The sequence below is a fragment of the Urocitellus parryii genome, chromosome X (genome assembly GCF_045843805.1).
Source record: "Urocitellus parryii isolate mUroPar1 chromosome X, mUroPar1.hap1, whole genome shotgun sequence".
Lineage (NCBI taxonomy): Eukaryota > Metazoa > Chordata > Mammalia > Rodentia > Sciuridae > Urocitellus > Urocitellus parryii.
Genome location: NC_135547.1, coordinates 50,625,105 through 50,643,477, shown reverse-complemented (window position 1 = coordinate 50,643,477; position 18,373 = coordinate 50,625,105). Strand labels below are relative to the sequence as shown.

The 18,373-nt window shown below is 31.8% G+C and overlaps 1 protein-coding gene across 7 annotated transcripts in view; it reads right to left on the bottom strand.

Moving 5' to 3' along the window:
- Positions 1-18,373, bottom strand: part of Pcdh11x (protocadherin 11 X-linked) — a 662,237-nt gene that overhangs the window by 356,593 nt on the left and 287,271 nt on the right. For 6 of the 7 annotated variants that reach the window (XM_026411349.2, XM_077793969.1, XM_077793972.1 and 3 more), the window contains exon 3: positions 8,469-8,549. The exons of the other annotated variant lie outside the window; for it this stretch is intronic. In XM_026411349.2, coding sequence (XP_026267134.2) covers positions 8,469-8,549 — 81 coding nt within the window. The remainder of the gene's footprint in view (positions 1-8,468; positions 8,550-18,373) is intronic. 7 annotated transcript variants of the gene reach the window in all.

The window sequence follows — 18,373 nt, the reverse complement described above, 5'->3', positions numbered from 1 at the left end:
AAACAGATCAATTTGATTGGAACTGAAGTATGGATTAAATAATTCACAGGTTATAAGACCAGAATGAAAGGTGTAGGATAATACAGAGTCCTGAATGTAAATAAACTTATTTGAACAACCAATGGGAGACAACTGAAGTCTTTTGAAGTTGGAATGATCCATAATCTGTGTTGGAATATAGATTGAAAAATAATAGCCACTTGAGAATGGACTAATAGTATGAGTCTAGAAGAGAGAGAAATTGGAGTGCTACAGCATCACTCAAGGTGATATGTTTTGCAACCATCCTGTAAGAATATACAGATGAAACAGATTTGGGAACTCACTCTTGTAAATACGTATGGGTAAGCCAAACCTGACCAAAGATCTTTGTAAAAACCTGGTGAGAATTTCTATACGCACAGAAAGTCTTGTCCTACCTTATTTTCAATAACTTCAGTTAAGAGAAAAGAAAAGCACTATTATCATAGAGGAGGGCTGACAACTGCAGAAAGATCAGTATGCTATGCTATGTTCACTAATAGGAATTATCAGCAGGAAATAACAGCAGGGGAGAAGGACTATACTACAAAGTCAAACAAAACAAAACAAAACAAAATAGGAAAATCTTTAAAGTCTCAGAAGCATGAAACTTACTAAATTGTTCCAGCATTGCCTGTCTGACATTTGGGCACAACATTAAGTAGAGCAATTTGGCACTATTACATGTGACACAGAATGTGTCCTGAAGATATAAGTCCCAGGATGACAGATCCAATATTCCGATTGAGTAATCTAATCATGAGGAAAAATACTTCCATACCATACCAAGGAGCTCCCTATCATTGTATATACCTTTAAAAAATCTTTTGAGAATAATGGTTTGCTCTACAATTGTGCTGGAAATCAAAGAATAATATAATCATTAGATCATATAATAGATCCAGTTTTTAAGATGGTTCCATTTTCTTTTTATTATTTATTACATAGCTTTAGATCACATCAGCAGACATATCAAACTAATTAGAAACTCGTATATTGGCTACCACAGATCTGAGCAATCTAAGCAGTGTGTCCTCCAAGAATACATTTTGAATTTGCTTATAATAGTTTTAGAACAGCAAAAATGAAGTATTTTAGCATATAATTTTATGCTTGTTTGAGAAACTGATACAAACTTAAGGTAAACAGATTTTATTCTTTTTTTCTATTGTGATAATTACTGCCAAAATCAATGAAAGGCAAGGGCATATTATATCTCTGGGACTTGTCTAATTTCCGTCTATAGATACTTGTGAATGTTCTCAGCTTGTTCAACTGTGTGAAGTGAAAACCATCTCTACTTTAGACCAGAACCAATCTGCACCATTCACTTGGAATACTTTAAGATTCCTATTCTTACTAAGTACAAAATTTAATGCTCTAATGTGGATATATATACTTGAATGTACCTGTTTGCTAACCCAATTTTACTTCCCCAAATCATATGTCTTAGAGGGTTCTCTGCTTCCTGCTATAATTTTTAATTTTTATATTGATTGGAACAAAATAAAAATTTGTTGAACATCTACTATATTCCAACTTCAAAGATTTTTTTATGTTAACCCTCATAGAAATTATATGAAAATTATATTAATATACCCAGCTTGCAAATGTGGAAACAAACTCAAATAATTTATCACTTGTCCAAGGCTCTGTCTATAGTTAATAGAAGAATTATTAGTTGGAGTCTCACTGCAAAGAGAATCAGATAGTATGGTTGCTTGACCATGAGTATCAACTCTGCTTACATATTTTTTTCTATAGACTTTCTCCACAAGATCAGGACCTGAAAGATAATCTAAATTAATCATAGTCCCTCTTGGGAATTCTACCATGCCTTACAGGTCTCTCTCCTTTCAGGATCATACCTTCATCACAATGATGTCCCAGCTCTATTCCTAGTGTTTATCCTCTCTCAGGTGGCCTCCATTTCACTGTGAAAGTGCTTTTCTTATGATTCCACATGATAAATCAAGTGATGAGCTTTTAGCACCTTGATTTCAGTGTGATCAACAAGACTCTCTCTGTGATTACAATTTTTTTAAAGTTGGGTGCTAGGCATTGATAGAAGACTCAGGCACAAGTTGATGAGTCATAATCCAAAACTCTATATAAACAAATGATTCATATAATATGGGTATACTATTTTGATTTCTTCCCATATTTGAAAAACAAGAATTTATATTTTGTAATTTGTATTACTATTATACTGAATGGTAAATTCTGTATTTATTTTCTGAAGCCTAATAAATAATAGATATGAACACCATAGTTAATAACTTCAAAGTTGGTTGCAATATTTTGTGGTTCAAGAGCTCCAGAAGAATGGTCTCCATCTGTTGTACTGTATATTCACCTGCTGTGGGTGCTCAAAAGCTTTCATCTGTGGATATAAGACCTATATTTGATGTTGCTGATTTTTATTAACATGTCAAATTAATCATGGGTTGTCATATCATACTTGTGATATATGTTCACTGAGAAACCATTCCATATGAATATGACAAGATGTGAGGGAAAGTATGGTTGAGCAAAGAGCATGTACTTTAGAATCAGAGGATTTTTTTAAAAATCTAACACTTTAAGCTTTGCAATCTTATTTAGATTATTTAACCTCCCTGAGGCTCAGTTTGCTCAACTAAAAGATACCTCAACAAAGCTATTATAAGGACAAAATAAAAGGAAATAATTACTGTAGAGCACTTAGTATGATGTCTTTAATAATCAGTTAAAATAAAAGTTATTAATAATTAAAAGTAAAGCACTCAAACTGCTAAAGGTCAAGGACAATGGCAAAATCTTAGGTCTCTGGTTGGAGAACAATGTTAAGAATTTTCCCTATGTCTAAAAATAACATCCATCACTTATAAATAATGTTGTCACATCAGAGTATGTTGATTTTCTTTTTAAATTAGGCTTCCTATTGTGTAAAGAGTCACATCTAAATTTGGCTTGGCATTTAATGCCATTCAAAAAATAGCTCTTGAATCTGAAAATAATTCTCTAAAGTTTCCAGTTTAAGCTCTGGAAAAATTCTGATCTGAAAACTTCATGGTAATGGTTACCTTATACTTCCTAGAACGTATGTTTTTCCTTACAAAACAGAGAAGTCATAACAAAAAAAAATCTTGAATTTCTAAGAAAAAGATTAAGTACTCTAGTCTTTGAGGGAAACATGAATTATGAAATGTGTGGTTTGAAAAGTTTTTTTTAAATATATAAGTGGGTATCTTAAAAGCATTATAAAAATGTCATGTGATGTGAAACTGGCTGGCAATTGAAGATAGTTAATGGAATGTGCAACTTGGAAAATGTTAAGTGGTTTCATGACCCCAGTGAACGTTTTTCAGGATAGGTCTGCTACTAATGAAAAACCATTACAAGTGGTCCCCACCCGCCCCCATAGACACATTTATAGCAATAGAAAAAGTTGTCCATGTATAGTCTAATATTTGATGATTCAATCATGCATATTCTAGGAAGGCAATTTTCTGGAAGTATCTATTTTGTTTTCCTTGTTAAAGAAGAGTAGTGTTGACCCTAAACCTGAGCATCAAAACTTCCATTTGTAGTGTTTACAAAAACCCAAACTTGTGTCACTCACTTTGTCAGCAATTATAGGTCATATGAAAGAATTATTAAGAGCTGATTATATTTTATGAAAACTGATTAACCAAACTCCTGTGGATTTCTTAAACTGTACTGTGGTAAAATATATTATTGTAGCAATTCCTCCATCAAATGAATTTGATGTTAACATATTGAATTTGTGATCCTGTTAGTCATAATACCAAGATTAGAAGGCAATTTTAAAAACTGTGGAAACTCTCACATTCTATCATTGTTAATTAGCCTTTCTTGTCCTGCAGAAAGACTTTCATTAAAGATTATCATAGTAGATTTAACATCTCTACAAACTGCATTTGGGGAATTATTTCAACATTCTTTATGGTTTGCAGTTATTTTTCTTTTTATTTTAGCATCATAAAGGGGTCATCTCACATTGTCATGTGCAAATGTACACAAAATATACTTCTAGCTGAACAGAAAATTATATTTGATTAACATCGGAAAAAGCTTCCATTTAAAATATTTCTTGTCCCCAGGACTACCTTCCATTCTTTCATTTCACTCTTGAAAAAATTTCCCATAGTGGTTAGGAAAATGAGTGTTGGAGTCACAAGGAATATGTATTCAACTTTAAATATATTCTAGTATATTTCTGTGCCACAATTTTTTTATTTATAAAATAAAAAAGTAATAATAGATTTAATAATAAGCATAGATTTGTAATGAAAATTAAACAAGTTAACTGTTTAAGAGATTATACTGTACATAGTAAATTTATAAAAGTTTTGTTAAATTATGGGGCTGGGGATGTTGCTCAAGCGGTAGAGTGCTCACCTGGCATGCGCACGGCGATGTGTTCGAACCTAAGCACCACATACAAATAAAGATGTTGTGTCTGCCGAAAACTAGACAATAAATATTAAAAAACTCTCTCTCTCTCTCTCTCTCTCTCTCTCTCTCTCTCTCTCTCTCTCAAAAAGTTTTGTTAAATTAAATAAATAAATTCAATTGGAATATTTCACTTCCTTCCATCAGCCTTTCCAATTAGTCTTTACTTGTACTTTTCTTATTTCTCTTGAATAACTCAATAGCTTTGCACTATTTTATTTACTGTCTGAGTCAAAGTTAGTAATGGTCTTTGTTAAATATATATGACTCATTCATTAGCTGTGGCTATAAGATTTGGGGAATTAAAATCAAACAGTATAATGTATACAAGCCAAATATTCTACCTAAGTTTTGCAGTACTATCATGCTGAACTGTTTATGTATCCATGAATATAAGATCTGATAACAAAATATCTGTTTTTTTTATGAAATGCAGTGATAGTCAAGACATTTTCTATATTCATAATCAGAATACTATCTTACTGACAAAAGTTTTTTCACAAGCAATGCAATTACTACTGACAAGTCAGGAAAGTATGAAAAGCCTCAAGAAATATACTAATTTTATTTTGTTTTAATTTGAAAGAATATAATTCAGCTTTAGATTTGCTAGCTCATTAAACATTATAATTGCTATAAATCAGATGCAAGGAAAATGGAGGGAGAATTCATTATGAAAAGGGAAAAGATCAAGCCACTATAAATGCCACATTACAAAAAAAATAAGAGCCTCAGACAAACTGACTTATGCATTCAGCATATGTAAAGCTGGTCAAAAACCAGTTTTTGAATAGCTCTCTATTACATCTATGTACTCTACCAATGCTACAATATTCCCTGGTGAACATTTATGATTCCAGTTATGCACCAAATCCAGCTATTTAAATATTTTCTTAAGACTAACAAAAATGTATTTCCTCTTATAAGGAAAGGGACACTCTCCTTTGATCTACTTTATCCATATGATAAGTTGATCTATGATTTCATGGTTCACATACTACTTTAGTTAGTTGAATAGTTGGCTTTTCTTGGCAGGAACCATTGTGCTATAAAAGATACAAATGTAGCACTTGCCCATGTGTTTAAAAGTAAACTCTCAAATTCACTACCTGTATCAAGGATTCTAATTAGTGACATCTGAATGTTTGATGTATTTAAAGATTTCAATGGAGAAATGGAAATAAATTTCAGAATGACTCTAGTTTTAGTCATTTCTTTTCTCAGAAAATTGCTTTTTTTTGGGGGGAGGGGGTACTGAGGACTGAACCCAGGGGTACTCAACCTCTGAGCCACATCCCCAGCCCTTTTTATATTTTATTTAGAGACAGGGTCTTGCTGAGTTGCTAAGTGCTTTGCTAAATTGCTGAGGCTGGCTTTAAACTTGCAATCCCCTGCCTCAGGCTCTCAAACTGTTGGTATTACAGGAGTGCGCCACCACACCTGGCTCAGAAAAAAATTTTTTTAAATCCCCCAAATGAGTAATGAATATCTTCTTGAAGATGAGATATTTCATGAAGAAGCATAAAAGCTCAATCATAAAAAATATTTTCTTTAAACTTTTCTGAGGCCAGCACAATATTTATCAAAAACAAGGTTGAAAAGTTCCTATTTGTACCTTATGCATAGTAATACTACATATGCAATGTAACTTACCACTATACAGCTTATCTTAACTTTTTAATTTTTTTCACTTTTATAATGCATGTCAAATTGCAATTGAAGCCTCAGGCAGTAAGGACAATCAAAGCTATCAGATACTTAAAAGACTTATGAAATAAAAGATCCTCGAGCAAAAAGAAACCACTATGTAGGCACCCATTATTCTCTATGGAGATTCTAACTTCGTTAAAAATGAAAAAAAAATCAGTAATTGGTAAGAAATTAGTAAATTATATGGCATTTGATTTAGGAGAATACAATCAGTATTAAGGACTTGACTAAACAAAATATTACTGATAGAGCATCTTCTTATTGATGGAGGACATATGTTACATAACAATGTTTAATTCCATCTGACTTCTAAATAATTATACCAGTTATAAGCTATGTCATACTAGTAAGCCAAATTTTGGGACCTTAATTTATATACCATAAAATTGTATAAGGCTCAGGGTGTAGCTCAATGGCACAGTACTTGCCCAGGAAGTGTCAAGCCCTGAAGCTGTGAAAAATAAATAAATAAAAAGAAAAATATATTGTGTACTTTTCTTCAAAACTTTTAAAGACTCAGAGTTTTTGTTTGTTTGTTTTAACATCAAGGAGTCAATAAAACTGATGCTGAACGTATGAGAGGCATCTTGGATAAAAATGTAGAAAGTCATATTATGGTTCACCTCATATTCTATTTCTTCACCAATTTTCTTGAGGAAAACTCAGAGGTGCCAGACATGAGAATCTGAATATGAAATTTGACAAAAAAAAAATTCAGGTTGAATGATTTAAAACTTGTGATAATTTGGATAGATACTATGTTATATTTTACCTTTATGAAATTATTTCTTCCCACAGTACATCTAAAAATAAATATTAAAAAATAGTTCTATAAGTCTACCAAAGAGCATAAACTATGTGAAATACTGTAGGATGTGATAATTGTAAAACACATGGTTTCATGGTTTTTGTGAATTTTAGAAGCACACATGAAATAATAAACACATTTGATTCTCTTTCCACTTTAATATTGTAGATCCCTATTTATGTATAAAAAATTTCTGAATTTATTTCCCTTGTAACACACAATAGGGTTTTTCAATTATTTTAGTTATAGATGGACATAATACTTTATTTTATTATTTTTTTAATGTAGTGCTGAGGATCAAACCCAGTGCCTCACATATACTAGGCAAGTGCTCTACCTCTGAGCCACAACAGCAGCCCCAAACAATGATATTTGAAAATAACTGGATAGAAAACAATTTATGGCTAGTCATCTGGCGCCCAAGCTATTAGATTCAGGACTTTTACCATATTAACATAACAACAGTAAATTAACCAGACACAGAATATTGAATGCCATAGAATTTTTAGATATTGGTCTCCTCACATTAGTTTTTAAAAGTACCCTTATAGCCTTTATTAGGAAAACAAATTTAAATGTATTTATTAGTCACATTTTGGGCTATCTTGATTGAAATGGGTGAAATTAGTTTCTTTAAAACTACCTCATAATTTGATGTTAAAAATAAAAGCTCAAATGCATTTCTCCTAATTTATTTTACTGAGATTTCACTAATATTTGCCTAATTAACATAAAACAAATTGTGCTTTATTATACTAAGACTTAAATTTGCCATACTATAAAACATTTCTCAATTTGTTTCAATCCATTATCCTAGAACTCTCCTAAACATTGGTAAAAGAGACAATCATTTAATAGATATTTTGAAAGGAAAAATTGTAACTGATCAAACAAAGAAACTAACTATACTATTATTATCAAACCATCTGCCTCAGCTTCCTGAGTCACTGGGATTACAGGTGTGTACCACCACACCCAACTATGTCTGTGCCTATTTACAGCTTCCTGAGAGACTATAGTTGCAAAAAAATTAAGAACAAAAACAAAAAAACACTTTTGTTGGTACTGTAGTTCTATCTCTCACTTTAGTTCTAACTCTCACTTTATTGCAATTTGTCCACCTCATCCATAACTCAGAGAAACTTTGTCTCAGGCTACTATCTGTCCTTGGGACCCATTCATTTCTCCTAAAAAGTATTTACTACTTGTCTAAAATTGCATACACCTTCCTATGTCCTTTTCCCCTATGAAGAGAGTATTTAAGGCACAACTATCTGGTCCTTCTTCGAGTTTTCATATTTTTGTAGGGCTCCTATGTACATATGTATGTTAATACACTTCCATGCTATTTCTTCTGATGAACTATTACCAGTCTCTTCCAGTTTCAAATACTGAAACTTCAGAGGGAAAGTATGAACTTTCTTACATAAGGAATAGGGAGGAAATATCAAAAGTAATGTCTCATTCATACCTGTGGTTGAGGATGAGTCCAGATTTCAACAGTTGTTGGCTCTTTCATGGGGGTGCGAGATCTTACAACCTCCTTCATTGGCTTTAGAAAGAGGGGGGAAATAAGTACTTTTAAGTTTTATGATAAAAGTTAAAAAATGCATTTCACAAAAGCATTACACATAGATATTATTCTGCTTGAGTAAATTATCATTTTCTAGACATCACATTTTATTTATTCAACAAACAGGTAATTGAGGGTTAAAATGTGCCAGGTACAGCTCTAGATACTAAAAATAAAAGTATAAAAAAGAAATGAAATACTTTTCTTATGAAAGTTATGTACTAGTGTTACATTTTAGTGTTCAATTAAGCATATGCAAAGTTGTGGAAGACAATTTAAAATACTTAAATAAATCAAATTAAGGTATAGAGAATTTTAGTCCAATTCTTTTACAATGTAATGGCCTTAAGAGCTATATTTATGAATGCACCATTGTCTCATCCTAAAATCTATCCTGTGTGTGCAACAATAGAAATTTACATTGTGTATATAAGGGTATTTAATATAGTAATAAAAACCAAGAATTTATCAATGAATCCACAGATGCTAATGTATCAACCCAGAACAATGATAAGCCTCTTGAAAAGATGATGCCTGTAACACATTTAATTTTTTTCCCTCAGGATATAGAATATTTTTTCTTTTTAATATGCTGAAGGAATATAATACATAATTTTTCTCTATGAGATTTTGGGATATGTGGGAATAGATTTGGTAAGAAGTTACTTGATCCATAAAGAGGAGATATTTTTCAAAGAAGCTGAGGAATTCCGATTCAGTGACTGCTGGATGTTTTGGTGCTAATATAACAAAGTAGAGTAGTTGTGTCAAAGACCTTATGTTACACTCTAATGATTTTGTATTGCTGTTTAGAGCACTAAAAATTGAAGTGATGCAGCTATTACTTGACAGGGTTTCAAGTGCTATATGTATTACTATGACAGTTTATTTTATTTCTTTATTTTTATTACCAGTGCATGCCCATCATGTCAAAATAAGAAGAAAACATCAAACTTGGAACATCACAACTTCAAAGCAATTGGGCAGAAATTATTCTCTTACCAATTTAAATGACAAGTCATGTTTATTATGCAATGACACTGTAACAGTGAAAAAATGATACTATACAAATTGACAAGAGCAAACTAAGCATTTTGCAATATCATTGCAATATCACAACTCACAGAAAAGCAATAGTCACAAAAATTAGAAAGTTAAAATGTAATATCTCATCACACCAGAACTTCTTCACAAAAATAAAATAGCAATAAAAATTAGGCTGTGACCAAAGTTAAATTCTGAAAGGCCCAATTGTTGTCCAAACAAAGAAAGCCAGTTCTGATGGAGAGTTAATTAAATCATGTATGCTTACAGTAGCTGAAGAAAGGTGTTCAGAGAATATAAACTTTAAATTAGCCTTTTGGCAAATACAGTGACTCAAAAAGTTGAGAACATCAATCACAACTACAATTGCAGCTATAAAAAATAAGGGCAAATGATTTAGAATAAGTTTCATTGTCTATTCATGAGAAAATATTTTACCAACAATGAACAGTTGCTCTTTGTGTGAAGGAGCAATACCAAATTTGATGCAACTAAATAATTAGCATCTATGGATGGTTTGCATGGAGAAGAATAGACGAGAACATTTTCAAAGTAGATGAGAAAACACAAAATTCAATAATAACTGAAGGGGGTGTACTAAAAATTTTATGACTGATAGTTTTTAAAACATGTGTGGGGCAAAAAGAAGTTTAGTTTAACAAAACAAATTTGTGAAAATATGAGTTCTTCAAGTCTATGGTTACTTGTTGCATTATACATCAACATATTTTGTCGGAAGTATTTTACTCTATCTTGTATTATTGAATCTTTAGGGTCAAGAGTGAATTTTATTCACTCTGTGAACCAAATCACTGTCAGGTGTATTAACTTATCAAAATGATAGATTGATTTTCCTGACTTGTCCTCCCAAATAAGTGCCGGATTGCTTAATATTAACAAAATTGTATGGGGATATTTCGAGCTCAAGTCCAAGATAGTGATTTTATTAAATGAAAAGAAGCAACCTCAACTATTATTACCAAACATTGAATCACTTCAGAAAATAAATTTTGTACATACTTAATATCTTTTAATAAATCAGTTTACAAATCACAAGGTAAAAGAGTGCTTATATGTGAAACTTACAATTCAGTAAAATCATTTTGACAAGTTCTCCATATCACAAGTCATATCAAGTTACTTTATATATGTCAAGGCTGTCAAAAGTTAAAGAAATATATGTATATATATATGAGTATCTCAATCCCAATACAAATTTGATATAAGTTGTGACAAAATAAAATTTAAGAGATTTACCTGGCTTTTAGTTGGAAATTACTAATTTTCAATGTAATGATATGCTAAGTGGCAAAGCCAAAAAAATAATCTAATATAATTTTTCAAATAGCTTTTAAGAGATATATACATTTATACTAAACTAAAATCACATACTCCTGGATTGATATTAGAATTTGAGAGTTCCCTTCTTTGTAAGAAGTTATTTTCAGAGATGAGATACAGAAGTTTATTAATTTCCATAATAGACCTGTATTCCATCAAAATTATACTTTATTGCAATTATTATTTTATTTTAATTAATACAAATTTTGTGAAAATTAACTTTCTCTCTTTAAAAATATCTCTGGCCCTTTAAAGGGAAATATTTCTGACCTCTGAACTAGGCAAGAAGGGAAGAAATAGCAGTAACTGTCACTAATGGATAATTCTTAAAATAAGTAAAGTCTGATAGACTTTGGATGCAGTGGATAAAACATATGGCGACCTCTTTGGCAAAGTGAGCAAGCAACATGGTCTAAGGCACAGAGAACCAATAGGTATCCCAGATAACAGAAATGCCAAAAGAGATGCAGCAGAATGGGGGACAAATGTATACAAAAATGAATTAAGCTCATACTCTAGATGGACTTGCAAAATTAACTGTTTATACTGATACAGGAAGCAAAGTAGAAAAACTCAAATATGCTTGAGCAGCGTGTCATAGGCTATAGAGGTTTCTCATCAGAACTGTGCTCAGAACTTTCATTTAACTTTTTTTAATGAAACAAGTCTTTTTGAGTTGTCTTTTGTATGCACATTTTAAGCACTTGACCTAAACATTTTTTGTTAATCGTGAGCATTCAATGTCTATCTGGTCTGTACTCTGTCAAATACATAATGCTTGTATTTTAATGTCTATTGTATTAATCACGGATGGCATTTTAGGTGGATATAATGAAAAATTTGCTTCAATATTCAGAATAATATTAGAAAAAATATTGAAATTTATTTTGTATACAATAGCAACTTAATGGTAAAATCACATCCCATTCATACTAATGTTCTTCCCATCTCTCCTCCCCTCCCACCATTGCCTCATATGTCTAAGAATAAAAACCAGGGAATTGTCTCATACAATGCTTCCAATATAAAGAACTTCTGAGGATTCACTATAATGCAAATGAGAAAAACTGTAATTTAGGAAATCTTATTGTTCAAATACATTTATGTTTAACTGTTTTAAGATAATGAAATGTGGTTGATCAGTGACACCTGAGAAATAAAATGCAGATACACATTTCAGTTTCTTCATATGTACCATGTACTGAATGAGACTGCATCTTCCCTTTTATGGAATTAGGTGTCAAGCTGTCAGGAAAAGAGTAAAATGCTTTATAATAATCACAGTCTTTGTAGATTTAAGCTCATTTTAATCCAGTTCATATTAAGATGATACTCAGTGTCAAAAAGTGCAAAGTGCCTCATACCAATGATCTTACAGAATTTTGAAAAGTGTCAGGGGCATTATTGCTAATAATAAAAATAACATTTCAAAGAGGAAGATAGATAGATATTGGATTGCATTATTATTTCCAAGTTAGAGATTACTAATTCATAGTTTAGACATTGGAAGGGAATTTGATGTTGTTTAAAATTGCATTAACTCTTGTAAGCACGGATACATTGTCTCACCAGTGATGCCCTGATGGCCTAAAAAATAGATATAAGTGAAAGGAAAGGTGTCCATTTATATTACTTTACCTTTAAGGATCTTCTAATTTCAAAATATAAAAATTGTTTATAATGTGTTTGAATTTTATTTGTGGAGAATGTGGGAAGACAATGGTTCATAAAGTGTACTGATTGAGAGAAAATGCCCAAATTCTATGAAATCTCCCTCTTTTTTTCTAAAGCAAGAAGTAAGGAAAATTTAAGGCAAATTTCCATTTATGGGGATGTAAATATTTAGCTCAAAATATATACAGTGATATAGCATTTGTGATAAATTGGTGAAAAACATAGTTAGCTGCCAAAGGATTTAGTCTTTCAGGAAAATAGTAAGAGATTGCTAAGGGTGACCTAAAAGAGTAAAATACATTTACCAAAATAAAATTACCTTGCAAAAATAAAAAGCTTATGAAAGCACTATAATTCAGTCAAACTTCCTAAATCTGGCAGGTCCTTCTAGTTGTTCTTCTCAATTGTTTTCCTGACAATGACTCACAGAATCTGAGCCTTAGTGACATGATTCATGAACTGCATTCCTCAATCTGACTAATCTCAAAGATACTGGGCCAGATATACCCAGATTAATTTTGTAATCATTTTAAGAAGAAATGTGGGATGCAAAATTTCTTTTCTTACTTGGAAATTTTATTGCCACTCAAACCTAATGGTAAGAAAATCATTGTCAGAATAAAGATCAGGATGCTTTTGATTGCAGTCTCAACATTACATTATTGTTTCAAAAACTATCAAGAAGAGAATTCACAGAAGCCTCAATGTATTCAGCAATTATATTTCTTTCTCAAATGTGGCAGGTTTTCCAGTAGAATGTAAGTCTGATACCATTTTCTAGGTAATCATATACATCCCAGAAATCTCAGGTTATTACAAAGATGTGACATTTTAAAATTATCACAGCCATCACTATATTTTAGATACCAAAAACCATAAGTGAGTTTAACTGATAGATTATTGCTATTTTATTGCCATATAGTTGACATATTGACATGATAGAGAAAATAAATCTTCTCAAACCTGCATATAAGACATTTTCTGGAGAATCCTGTGGAATATCAAGCATGGTGATACATACTATGTTAGTAAGATTTTTGTCACTGTGACCAAAATACTTGCCCATAATAACTTAAGATAGGAAAAGATTATTTGGCTCATAGTTTCAGAGGATCAGTCCATGGTGGGCTGAGTTGATACCTCTTGGTCTAAGGGGAGACAGAACTTCATGGTGGAATGGAGTGGTGGAGAAGTGCTTTTCCACTCATGGCTGGCTAGGAAACAGAGAAAAGGAAGGGGCCATAGGGAAGATAAATCCTTATTGGTCACAAACTCAGCAACCCGCCTCTTCCAGCCCCAACCAGTCTGCCCACAGTTCCCTCCCAATCTATCTATTTAAACTACTGTGGACTGATTTGATTACAGTTCTCACAATACAATAATTTCACCTCTGAATATCCCTGCATTAACAGGAATTTTGGGGAGGACACCTCACATCCAAATGACAGAATAGTTTACTAAAGGCATGTAAGTATGTGGATTGTGTTTCTAAATGATTACATTTTAAAATTTTTAATTTTTTAAAAATAAGTTATACATTACAGCAAAATGCTCTTAAATTCATTATAAATGATAACATTTATAGAAAATTTCCCTCATTCTCATTTACTTTCATTCATGGTACTTACTATGGAAATAATATCCATCAAAAGTATGCCCAAAATTACAAATGCAATGTATAACTTGCTTACCGTTGTACATGACACATAGATTTGAATGATTTCCATTAAAAGCCTCAATACAATATCAAATTTTATTTTATAAAAGAAAACTACAAGGCATGTTTTCTTACTTTTTTTCAATTTATTTTTAGTCATAGATGGGCACAATACTTTAATTTATTATTTTATTTGGTGCTGAGGTTTGAACCCCAGTGTCTCACACATGCTAGGCAAGTGCTCTACATCTGAGCTACAGCCCTAGCCCACATGTTTTCTAATTGCAGTGAATATACTCCAATAATTTTCTTAAAAAAGAAGAAATCTTCATTAGTTACTACTCTGCTTAATGTTTCTTAAAGTCTTCTTGGCAATATCTAAGAAGAAAAAGATAGGTATTATAAAAAGTTTAAAATCTATTCAACAATATGCTACAACAAAGGAATATGTAGGGCCTTTGTATACCTCATCTGACTCTTCAGTCTACAAGTTTTATGAAATTCTTGAGTTACTTAAGATGACTCTCAATTTCATCATCTTTGAAATGGATATAATAGTATAAGCCTTATGTAATTACTGTGTGAAACTAAGCTACTACAAAATGTTTGGCACTTTATGATTATCTTCTTGACTTTCAGTATTAGGGCTATATCTTCCATAACAACATGAAGCAGAAGCAATCTGGATTCATGAAGCATGTGTTGCCCCCCTCAGTCTCTCCGAAATTAAACTATCACATGAATAGAATAGAAAGGCCCTGAGTAGTTTTTCCTATGAAGGATAATGGCCCCACAATCTTCTGTTCTTACTCACAAATAAGCCTTAATTCTCCTCAGTTAGATACTATGAAGCAAATCAAAATTTTTGAGATTAGAAATTCAAGTATTTTATATTTGTGTTTTCGTATATCTAAAAAATGAAAATTCACTGTTGCTTCAATAAATAGCCCAGTAATGTGATAGGTGAAGAAGTATAGAATGAATAGAAAAGGTAAACATTTAATTTTTTAAAAATATTTATTTTTAAGTTGTAGTTGGACACAATATCTTTATTTGTTTATTTTTATGTGGTGCTGGGGATCGAACCCAGTGCCTCGCATATGCTAGGCGAGCACTCTACTGCTAAGCCACAATCCCAGCCCGATATTATATTTTATACTTTTTCCAATTATTATATAACTTTTAGTTAAGGCAGAACTCTTTTGATTATAAATTTATCATTTTTAAAATTTCATTTACAATTGACACATAATAAATGTGCACATTTGTGGAATAAAGGGTGATATTTAAGCATATATATATAATGAATCTTAATAAATCAGGATTTATGATTAGCATATCTTCCATCTCAAAATTTATCATTGTTTTCTGTCTTGAAATATATAGTTCTCAGGTAAAAATAAGGCATTTTGTAAATTTAGTTGACATTCCAAAGAAAAAGTTGTATTATAAACTTGAGAATTTCCTCAAAACTTCAGAATTTGGCAACCAATAGGAATCAAATTCTTGGAAGCTTATAATAAAAATAAATTTAAGTTCAAATTGATCGTTGAAAGCTTAAAATGTATTAGCTAGATAATTATTTTTAAAACAACAAGTAAATTTACTTAAAATATCAATGAGGGCTGGGGATGTGGCTCAGTGGTAGAGTACTTGTCTAGCATGTGCAAGGCCCTGGTTCAATTCTCAGCACCACATATAAATAAGGAAATAAAATTATGGTCCATGAACAACAAATAAAAATATTTGAGAAAAAAATCAATGAAATGTTTGGGTGGAGCCACATAGGAGAGATAGTGGAATGAATACATTTAAAATTAGAGCTTGATACTTGGTATGTGGCTTAACATTGCAAGTGTCCTTAAGTCTCCTAAAATTACTGTATAGTTGAAGAAATATGACAGCTTTAAACATTCATATTAAGCTACAAAGAGTAACATGTTCCAATATAGACTCATAAACCAAAATATTACCATGGTTTTGAGTTACATGGCCAGACAAGAAAATACAAATTTTCTAACATTTTCTGTCCACAGGGCAATTGACACACATTCATCAGAATTAAAGGGACATGTAAAACTATATTTATCAGCATTCTGGCATTGACAGGTCATTGTGAATCTGAAACACCTATGTTCTATGATTAATCATTCTTTATTGTTTCTGTAGTTTTTTTAGTGTATGTGGGGGGTTGTTGTTGCTTTATCTTTCTTGGAAATTATTGTCAAAAGACCTGGATTTCTAGCCAGGCATGGTGGCCGACTTCTTTAATTCCAGGGCCTCAGGAGGCTGAGGCAGAATACCAAGTTCAAAGCCAGCCTCAGCAACTTAATGAGGTCCTAAAGCAACTCAGTGAGACCCTGTCTCCAAATAAAATATAAAAAAGGGCTGGGAATGTGGCTCACTGGTTAAACACCACTGGGTTTAATCCTTATTGTAAAAAAAAAAGACATGGATTTCTAAACATAAAGTACAACTTGATACCCTGGATGGAATGATTTCTCGATGATTTAAACCAGGTTAATATAAAAATTACAATTTAAGACTTTTTTTTTCTTAAAACTACAATTTAAGACTTTTGTTTTTCTTGGATAACTGACATCATCAAAACTACCATGATGAAGTCTTAAGGAAAACAAAATCCAATTATGCTATGGTCTTGTCCAATGATAAATATTTGAGGTGAAAGATATGCTAATCATAAATCCTGATTTATCAAGATTCATTATATATGTGTTTAAATATCACCCTTTATTCCACAAATGTACACATTTATTATGTGTCAATTGTAAAATTAATATTTTCCAGAATGATCTGAGTCCCTCTGAAGCGGTTTGGCATCACAAGAAAGTATTTATCTTCCTACTGAATGTAGTTAGACTCAAGGGAAATGTAGGAAAAGAGAGGAATAATTTGGGAGGAATATATTCACTTATCCATAAGGATTCCAATAGTTCTGCCAAAAGCTATTTTGAAATTGTCTTCAAGGTTAACAAATCACCAGGTGGAAAAAATCAACAAGCATGGAGCACTTAATTAGATCTTCTATCTTAGGCATCAAGTGTGTGAGTGTGTGTGTGTGTGTGTGTGTGTGTGTGTGTGTGTGTTTGTATGTATGAAGAGAAGGGTAAATGTTACAGAAGAGGAATGAATTAACACTTAGAAAGCTCTGAGGTTTAACAAAACCTGACATGAGATTTGCCAGATGGTTTGGTATCGGATTGTAAAACTTGAAACTAATCTTCATTTAAGAGTTTTAATGGTTGTATCCCTCTTATAAAGCCTCCTGCTCTTCTGCTAGGGTGATTCTGAAAAATTATAGATCAGGCTTTAAAGAACAGCTTCTATGAACAGAGTTTCCTTAAACCTCAGCTAAACTGAGCAAGAAGATTACATGTTATTATGATGTAGCACAGCGGGATTTTCCCCTAGCAAACATAATGATGTGAAAAAGGATAAAGCTATCATTCTGTGCAAAGAGGTCATCCATAGAAGCATAGAAGAACAATACTTTTCACACAGATTATCCAGACATGTTGAAATTTTCACATTGCAAAAGCTCTTTCTTAATGTTTCTATAAAGAGCTCTGATTCTGATAAGCCTTTAGATCTAGATAGCAAGATACAATGTTTATATCTCTATGAGGTAGCCTGCCTAGGGCACCTGGGAGAGACTGTCACTGACATTACTGGAAAAGTATATAATTTTTATTTCTCAGGTGATTTATATTTATTTCCAGCTCATGAATTTTATTTCAAGTGGAAAACACTTTCCCATTTTTTATTAAGTTTACTAAAGTTTAAAAATAAACTTTTTATTAGCACATGAATGAACACAAATAACAGCAAGAAACCATGATTCTGTGTATATTTTCTTTTTCTGTTTTTAAAAATTATTTTGTTTATTTTTATGTGGTGCTGAGGATCGAACCCAGTGCCTCACATGTGCTAGTCAAACACTCTGCCACTGAGCCGTTCAACCCCAGCCCTATGTATATTTTCATATTTATATAATCCTGCTAAAACCCAATCAAGACATATGCCATAAAAATGAAACTGTATTAAATGTATGGGCTTCAAATATTCA